This window comes from Suricata suricatta, chromosome 13, assembly GCF_006229205.1.
Source record: "Suricata suricatta isolate VVHF042 chromosome 13, meerkat_22Aug2017_6uvM2_HiC, whole genome shotgun sequence".
In the NCBI taxonomy this organism is placed as follows: domain Eukaryota; kingdom Metazoa; phylum Chordata; class Mammalia; order Carnivora; family Herpestidae; genus Suricata; species Suricata suricatta.
Genome location: NC_043712.1, coordinates 882,548 through 891,427, shown reverse-complemented (window position 1 = coordinate 891,427; position 8,880 = coordinate 882,548). Strand labels below are relative to the sequence as shown.

The 8,880-nt window shown below is 61.9% G+C and overlaps 1 protein-coding gene across 5 annotated transcripts in view; it reads left to right on the top strand.

The window, feature by feature from the left end:
- The first annotated feature begins 6 nt into the window (after window positions 1-6).
- TRAF2 (TNF receptor associated factor 2) overlaps window positions 7-8,880 on the top strand; it is a 20,394-nt gene continuing 11,520 nt past the window's right edge. For 2 of the 5 annotated variants that reach the window (XM_029919971.1, XM_029919968.1), the window contains exons 1-4: window positions 7-43; window positions 7,300-7,509; window positions 8,334-8,412; window positions 8,654-8,752. In XM_029919971.1, the coding sequence (XP_029775831.1) occupies window positions 7,322-7,509; window positions 8,334-8,412; window positions 8,654-8,752 (366 nt within the window). In that variant the 5' untranslated portion in view covers window positions 7-43; window positions 7,300-7,321. Of the gene's footprint in view, window positions 44-245; window positions 443-7,299; window positions 7,510-8,333; window positions 8,413-8,653; window positions 8,753-8,880 lie in introns of those variants that run through there. The other 3 variants (XM_029919972.1, XM_029919970.1, XM_029919969.1) reach the window with 2 other exon arrangements.

Genomic DNA, 8,880 nt, shown 5'->3' with positions numbered 1-8,880 from the left:
GCGGCTGGGCGGGCGCGCAGTTCCGGGCGCGCGGCGACCGTTGGTGAGTCGGTCTGCTGGGGTCGGGGTCCGGGTCGGGGTCGGGGTTCCGATGGGGGGTTGCGGTGGTGGGCGGGTTTGGGGGGCGGAGGCGGTGGGCGGTGGCGCTGGGGAGTCAGGGCCCCCGCGGCAGGGTCGCCCCCCCGCGGGCCTGAGGGGATTTCTCGGAGCGGGACAGCCGGAAACTGAAAGTCGGAGCGGGGCCGGCTCAGGAAGGTTCGCGAACGCCCGCGGGCGTCCACGGCGGCTCCGGCCGGGGGCCGTGGCGCGGGGTCCACCACGAGGCGACAGGCTGTCGATCTGCAACGCCCTGGCCCACTGCGGGAGGTCACGGCCCGGGGGCCTCGACCCGGGGTCACAGCGCCCCACCCCCCAGCCTGGCTGCCTTGAACCTTGGTTGCTGGTCAGTGCGCCTGCGTGCCCCTTGCCCCCACCCCAGCCGCGGGCTCACCTGCCACTATCTGTTGCTCCCTTCCTGCCCCGAGAGGCGAGTTCTCACCTGTGTCAGATCTGGACCAGCTCCCTGAACCTCAGGGTGGTGGGTGGACCTCTGGGTCACCTTTTGTCACCCTGTTACGCCCCCGCCCCTGCGACTTGTCCTAAAGGCAGCAATGTGTCCTGCTGCCTCTCTTGGGCTCCTCCCACGCACCTGCTCTCTCCGACCCCTGCCGTCAGCCCCCCACCTCCTGCTGCTCCCAGAGCCTTGACCCTTGACCCTTGACCACACAAGGGGGTCTGGTCGAAAGCCCCCTTCCTGCGCACTTGAAAATCTTCGTGTAACTTTTTTTTCTTTTCTTCTTTCTTTTCTTTCTTTTCTTAATGGGAATGCATCCCAAATTTTCGTGTCATGCGTGGAGGCCACACTGAATGCTGTTGTGCCAGTTTTAGGACGCGTGCTGGCCGAGAGAGCACCGCCTGTGACTCTTGCCTTCAGTTCGCTCGGCCTGAGTGTGTGAAGGCCAGACCTCCTGGCGTGTTGTGTGTGGGATTGTGCGTGAGAGGAAAAGGGTGACAAAGCCGTAGGGAAGAGAAAGTACGTTTCCTCTAACAATCTGTGCAGAGGTGGGTTCAAGCCGTTCAGACCCATGGTTAGTGTCCGGCTGCAGCCTGTGAGTAGGGGTGAGGCGTCCGGCGTGCGGGCAGGAGTCCAGTGAGGGTCCCCTTGGTGGAGGTGAGGCTCAGGTCTTGGAGTGTGGGGCGCTTGGGACGGCCTGCGGAGGGGCCCGGGCCGGTGTGCATGTGCGTGTGCAAGAGTGCAAGTGAGGGGGGGGTGCGTGCCGGGCCAGCTCGGCGGTGGGGGGGGGGGCGACCTGGAGGCCAGTGGTGTCTGTCGACTCAGTTGCCGCTTTTACTGCTTTTAGGCGGATACCTCATCCAACCCGAAATTGTTGCCTGAGTTTTGTTTTTTTTCAACAGCTGAATTGCCGCATGATTTACACACCAGGGTGCCCGCTAATGTTTAAATCAAAAAACAAACAACGCAAAGAGTTGATTTGCTTAAGGCCTTTTGGAAGCCGCAGAGCCCTCGGTGCTTCTAGAAGGGGCGTCCCCACACATGTGAGCGGCCCCTCTCCTGGGTGCCGGTTCTCAGAACAGGGCCCAGCCCCCGCGGCCGCAGTTCCCAGAGGCACGCGCTGTGACGGGCCTCTGCGCTGGTCCTCTGCCTTCCTGTGTCCTGTGTTGTGTCCCCTGCCTCAGTGTCCTCGGGGCAGGCCCGTAAGCACCCAGGCGATGTGATGGAGCTGCCTTGCTGCCACCCTGCCTCGCTGGTAGGCTCCGGGGAGGGGGGGCGGGGGGGCCTCTCAGCTGGAGTTCTCTCTGTTGAGCGGTTTTTAAACTTCCCAGGGAAATAAATACAAATGTCATTTTTGGGGACCCAAGAAGTGGGTCATGCAGCAGTGGAACCGCCTGGGGACCAGAGCCTGGGACTTACTGGGCTCGCCGATCGCCGGAGAAAGCGTTTTCTCCAGGAGGATAGAGGCCTTTTCACTTTGTGTGTTGAAGCCAGTCTGGGTCCCTGTCTAGCGGTGGGCAGTGCCAGCCCGCCCGTCCCGCCGCTGGGGTGGTCAGCACACTGGCAGGTGCATTTCCGAGGCGGGACATCCCAGCACGCACAGGGGCCAGAGCAGGAAGGTCCAGAGAAGAAACCCGGAGAGGACTGCCCACGGGCCCCACCGGCGATGCCCAGAGTGGGAGCACCTCTTCATGGCGTTCTGAGGCCCGCCCCTGTGGGCAGCATGCTCAAGGCCTGGCCCCTGTGTCCACTGGGAGGACATGTCACTGCCCACCACAGCGCCTCACTCCTGCACAGAGGGTGCTGAGCCTGGGAGGAGGGTAGAGGCAGGTGGCGGAAGCACCCAGGGTCTGAGCTCAGATATGCGGGCTCTGAGTGGGCACGGGCTGGAGGCCGCCTCCCCTGCAGGGCCTGGTGGGCGGTGGAACAGATGGTCTTGTGACCTGCTTGTGGCTTAGGGAGGTGAGTGCTCAGCAGAGGTGGGGGCAGGAGGTAGAATAGGGGGGTGACCCCGAAGGGACACTTCGTCCCAGTTCCAGGGCCGGCCTGCCCCACCTCAGAGTGGTGTGGAGGAAAGGCTGGGTTAATGGGTACCTGAGTCAGTGGACGAGCCGGAGCCCAGGAAGCAGAGCCTGGGAAGCACCCCAAGCCCCGGTCTGGTCCCTCCTCCTGGCCTCCCAGCCCCTGCCTCCTGGGGCTTAGCTTCCATTCCAGAGGAGACAGGGCCGCACAAGGAGGCCAGCACAGTGTAAGGAGGTGACAGGGAAGTCCTGGCTGAGAAACAGACACCCTCGGACAGGCGGGGCAGAGGGCCACGAGAGGCTCAGGTCCCAGTGGATGGTGGCAAAGGCCTGACAGTAGCAGTGCGGTCAGAATCGGGGTGTCTGTGGAGGGTGGGGCCGATGGATCTCCTAATGCAGCAGAGGTGAGTGGATGCGAGAGAGCGAGAGAGGGTGGGTCTCTGAGGGTTCCACCAGAGTGACTGAAGTGGGGGGGCCAGCTCTCCAGGGGGTCAGGGGATGTGCAGGCCCTCACACTCAGGTCAGGGAGGGGCGGGAGGGGGCACACTCCAGCGGGGAGAAGCAGGGTGGTCGTCTGGGTGAATGGAACGAAGGGACAGAGTCTCTGCCTCATGGTTGACTGATCACCTTGTCCCTGCTGAGAGCCCTGGTTTTTCATCAGAGGACGCAGTATCAGCACGTAGGCTGCACGAAGGCACGCACACCAGCACTTAGGACTAGAGAGAGGTAGGGGCGCCTGAGTCGCTCAGGTTATGATCTCAGTTTGTGGGTCCGAGCCTCGCATTGGGCTCTGTGCTGACAGCCCAGAGCCTGGAGCCTGCTTCGGATTCTGTGTCTCCCTCTCTCTGCCCCTTCCTGGCTCGTGCCCCTCAGGGAGGGGCAGAGATGGTGCAGAAGAGCCGAAGTGGGATCCACATTGACAACACAGAGCCTGACGTGGGGCTCGAACTCATGAACCATGAAATCATGACCTGAGCCAAAGTTGGATGCTTAACCAACTGAGCCACCCAGGCTCTCCTGTTCTGCCATTTTTAATATTATGAGACGGATTTATTTTGGATAAATGGGTATGGGTATGCCGTACACCAGCCTGGGGCTCAAACTCACAGCCTCGAGGTCCGGGAGTCACACTTCTGACTGAGCCAGCCAGGCTTCCTGAAACTCCTTTTTCCTTTGAAGCCGAGGCGTACGCACAGCGCACATACCAGTCCTGAGTGTATCGCTGGATGAGACTGCGCGCCCGCTCCTCCCGCACCCCGCCAGGCCCCGCTGGCCCCGCGCACACACGGGTCCCTGAGTGGAAATCTGTGTCTCTGCACTCAGCGCTTCCCACACCGACTGTGGGATTGCTGTGACCCCCTCCTTGGGTTCACTGTTTCTGGAACAGCTCACAGGACTCAGGGACGCACTGATTCCCTGTAGCAGCCTCTCAGGGCGGGGCCGCTGGGCTCCCGCGCCCAGCACGCCAGCCTCTTGGCACTGTGACGGGTCGCCAGCCTGGGAGCGCTCTGAACCTCCCTGCTCAGGGTGTTACCGGGGCTCCTTCGTGAAAGCACGATCGATTGCATTAGTGGTCGTGGGTGATTAGGTCGGTCTCCAGCCCCCCTCCTCCCTCACGGGGGGCGGGTGTGAAAGGGGCTCACAAAGAACATTGCCCTAGAAATCCCAGGGGTTTGAGGGGCTCCGTGCCGGGAACAGGGAAGGAGAGCCGGCGTCCAGTTGGCCACACGATCGGGCAGCCGGACGTAGTCACTTCCAGAGTCTGTTGTCAGAGGCTAGTTTTGCTTGTTCTCCAGCCTCACATAACCGGAACTGTCCCGTAAAGACTGTCTCGTCTCTGGTAGAAACGGAACGTGAGGCTGCTGCACGGGAGTCAGCTGGAGCTCATTCTTGGAGAGTGAGTTCGTGCGAAGTCTGGGCGGGCTCCCTGGGAGCCCTTGTTCACACGGTCTTTGCCGGTGGAGTTCTGATTGTAAACAGTTACCCAAGAGAGGATTTGGGAAATAAGCTGGAAGCCGGAAAGGACCACCAGGGAGTGAGGCTCCGGGCTGGGGCTCGTGAGCTCTGAGTCCCGTTCTGTGTCCAGCAGCCCACCCGCCCTGTGCCTATGTCTGGGCTGCTGACTGCGTTGGTCATCTGGGGAGGCCCAGATGGTGGACCTGCGCAGACCCCCAGGGGTCAGGAGTCCAGGCCCAGGGACGGGAAGTTTTCTGCTACGGTGGGGGCGAGCGGCAGGACTTGATGCGTTGATGGCCTTCTAAGTGTCATGTTTTGGGACAACGCTTTTGAGTCTCTGTGATGTCTTTCATTACAGTTTGTAAAAGTTAAAACGCATTGTAAACGAGATTTGAATGACGTTCAAGGTCATAAGCACCGAGAACTCCCTGTCCCACGTGGGCCACAGTGGGAGGGAGGGGCTGGTGCCCTGGTGCTGGGTGGAGTCCTTAACTCCAGGGCCTCTTCCCCAGGTTAGGACAGAAACAGCAATCCCGCCTTCTGGCTGCATCAGGTATTTGTGACTGTGTTTCTGAGGTCATTGAGGGCTGGCCAGAGCTGACAGAGGTCAAGGTTGGAAAAAGAGACCATCCCCGTGGTTCTTGTATGTGTAACGGGAGCACACACTGATGGATTAGTGAAGTGGGTCCGGTCGGCCACAGAAGGTGTGGTTGGTCGGCCAGAAAGCTGGGTCTAGTTTCACGTGGACGGAATGTCGGTGCCAAAGTGAAGCCTTGTCTGACAGACACTGGGGGGGGGGCGGGGGTGCTGTTCAGTGAGGTTTCCAGAGGAAAGCGACGCCATAATCCTCAGACTCCGTCATGGTGGCGTTACTTAGTCTCCTTCTCTGCCCTGTGACACACGGCTATGTGCTTAGACTCCTTTACTTTTGATTTTTGATTTCACTAAAGGTAACAAACATAAAATGGTGATCTAAAGAGCCTGTTTTCTTTTTACCCGTGATATTTAAGTTTTTTTAGTGTTTATTTTTGAGAGAGAGAAAGAGACAGAGTACACACTTGTGCATGAGAGGGGCAGCGGCAGAGAGAGAGGGAGACACAGAATCCGAAGCAGGCTCCAGGCTCCGAGCTGTCCTTTTACCAGTGACACTTAAGGATAAAAGTTGCCGACACAGTGCAGAGCAGTGATGTGTACATCGTCGACGGCTCGTGAGGTCAGTTAAGCAGCACAACCGGAAAGGCCTAGGTCACGCAGGACACTTCTCGTGACAGTGAGTGGACCTTCACGGGCCCTTCTCTGGTCAGTGGCCGTGTGCAGCACACCCCGTGTGGCCTGGAGAGGGTGGGTGCAGGGTCCTCTCTCGGCCACCCTGGTCGGCACTGTCTGCGTGTCCGGGAGCCCTTCCGCCGAAAGGCTGTAGAAGGTGTCCCCTGGTAGCACAGGTGCCTGTGCTGGAGGGTGGCATGCCCTGCTTGTCACAGGGACAGATGGACGGTGCGGGGGCGCAGACACGCCCACACGTGCCGAGAACGTGTGGACGGTGAGAGGGAGCCTCGGCCTCCTGCCAGGCGGCCTGGGGCACGACACCGCACCTGCCCTGTGACTGGAGGAGTGAAGGCCTGTGTGCTGGCACTGGCCCAAGCGAGGCCTCGCGGATTACAAGTGCAGAAGCCGCGGAGGAAAGTGGCTTTGCCCGGCAGATAGGAGACAAGGACACCTCGGGGGTCCCTGCTTCCTGTGGCGTCAGACCAGCTCAGGAAGGGAAGACAGCCCTACGAACCTTGGGGGAGGTGTCGTTTCACAAAGTCCTGGTTGGAAAGTCGGTGTGGGCCCCCCATGCGCATCCGTGAGAGGACACGGGTACGCCTCCAGGCGCGTCTGGGGAAGGAAGCTCTCCGGAGCATTTGCATAGGGGCCGGGGTGCCTCTGGGGTAAAAGCACTTCGTGTTCGGGGCCACTTGGGTACCATCCAGGTTGGAGGCTTAGCAGGTACAGTCTCTTCTGGCTTCTTGAGATGCTGGATGTTGATCCAAGCGTTCCATGCAAGGTGCCACAACACCGTGGGAGCCTCTCCCCCGTCCAGCTCATGTGTCCTGGTCGCCTTGCCTCGGGGGCCTTGCCAAGGCCTAGTAGATGCCAGTGGGCAGCTCTCCAGCGGGGGGACCCTGGTGACAGGGGCCAGGGAGCAGAGTGGCGGTGCCCAGCGGGCTGTGTGCCTGCTGTCAGGGGTGACTTTGGAGAGACCAATGCGTGGGCTGGCCATCTCCTGGGCGCTGCCTAGCGCCGCGCCGGGCAGGGGAGATTTTTCCCGCCAGGCCGATCTGTAGGAAGTCGGGGAGACCGGAAGGCACCAGGGTCTGGGGCTGCTGATGGCTCGTGTTAGCAGGAAGGGGGCGTCCCCGGAAGCCGGCACTCGCTCTGTCCTCGGGTTGGCAGGCCAGGCCGGGTGACCTTGAGGACAGCCCGCTGGCCTAGGGGCTTCAGGGTGGGCATGCTGGCGCAGCTGGGCGGCGTGGGCAGGGCGCCACTGTGGCCGCACCTCAGTTTCCGAGTTTGCGGTGGGAGATGGGACCCATCATCCCCAGCGCTCCCCGCGGTGCTGACATTCGTGATTCTCCGATCCCAGACCCCTGTTCGGCTGACTGACCCCAGCCCCTCGCTGCCAGGCCAGGGCTGTTTCCCGCAGGGGTGACTGGTGACTTTGGGGGCAGCTCTTAGGTCCCTGCCTGAACCTCCACCACCCCACCCCCGCCCTGTGCTCTTCCTCAGGGCCTGGCGGTTCGCGGCGCTCATGGCTGCGGCCAGCGTGACCCCTCCCAGCTCCCTCGACCTGCTGCAGCCCGGCTTCTCCAAGAGCCTGCTGGGGACCAAGCCGGAGGACAAGTACCTGTGCTCAGCCTGCAGGAACGTCCTGCGCAGGCCCTTCCAGGCGCAGTGCGGCCACCGCTACTGTTCCTACTGCCTGACCAGCATCCTCAGGTACCAGGGGTGGGCGGCAGGGTCGGCCTGGGTGGCAGGGCTGTGCTCCGGCGACACCCCTCGGAGGCGGAGACGCACTGCAGACAGAAAAGTGAAGTTAGTGACCGAAGAGGAAGAGTCTCGGGTCGACAGGCCAGCGAGGCCACAGGGAGTGAGGGGCGCGCCCCGGGAGCCGTCGCTGCCACTGCTGCGTGTGCCTCCGCGTGTGTCGTGCGGGCACAAGACTGTTGTGAGTGTGCTGGGTGAGCTGCTCCAGGTCATTGACGCCTCCCCCAGGGCCTGTGCAGCCCGATCCGAGGGCTCCCAGCACATCGAGGGCCAGCGGGCGGGCCCGGGGAGCCAGCACCTCATGCCTGGGCATCCGGCCGAGCGGCCAGAGAGCACCTTTGTTCACAGCAGGGGGGTTGCCACTACCGGGGGATTGGAATCCTCTCCCGTGTTTGAAGTTTGTTTGCTTCTTTGTTTGCTTTTTAATGTTTACTTTTTGAGAGAGAGAGGCAGACAGAGTACAAGCCAGGGAGGAGCAAAGAGAGGGAGACATAGAATCTGAAGCAGCTCCAGGCTCCAAGCTGTCAGCACAGAGCCCGACGTGGGGCTCGAACCTGTGAACCAGGAGGTCATGACCTGAGCCAGAGTCGAATGCTTAACCGACCGAGCCCCTCAGGCGCCCGGAACGTCCTAAACGTTGTGCATCGATGCGTGCTCATCCTTGGTCCGGTGTCAGTCTAGAAAGCGCAGAACGGGGGCGAGAGGCTGCGCTGTGCGTGCGCCGGACGTGCTCTTGGCAGCGGGGTTGATCTCGGGCCTCTCCGCTCCCCCCGCAGCTCCGGGCCTCAGAACTGTGCCGCCTGCGTTAACGAAGGCATATACGAAGAAGGCGTTTCTATTTTGGAAAGCGGTTCGGTAAGTGAAAAGTCTTGAAGCAGAAAAAGTCAAAACACAGAAAATGTTTTGGTGTTTCTTTTGAAAACACCAGCAGCCGCATGGCACTGGAGCAGCTAGGATGTGCCCCTCGAGGCCACGGTCACGGCCGGCGCTTTCAGCAGCTGCGGAAGAGGCGTCTGGCCGCCAGGGCTCGCTCGGGCAGGCTGGTGGCATGGGGGGGTCGCCGGCCGGAGGCCTGACCCCGGGGCACTCTCCTTAGGCTTTCCCGGACAACGCTGCGCGCAGGGAGGTGGAGAGCCTGCCGGCCGTCTGCCCCAGCGACGGCTGCACCTGGAAGGGGACCCTTAAAGAGTATGAGGTAGGGGCCGCCGGCGCCGGCCCGGCCTCGGCCTGCACCCCGTCCCCGAAGCAGCCCCTCAGAGCTCTCGCGAGCCCGCCGGGCACGAGCCTGGCTGCCGCCTGCAGGGGCCCCGGGGCCTGGGGGCG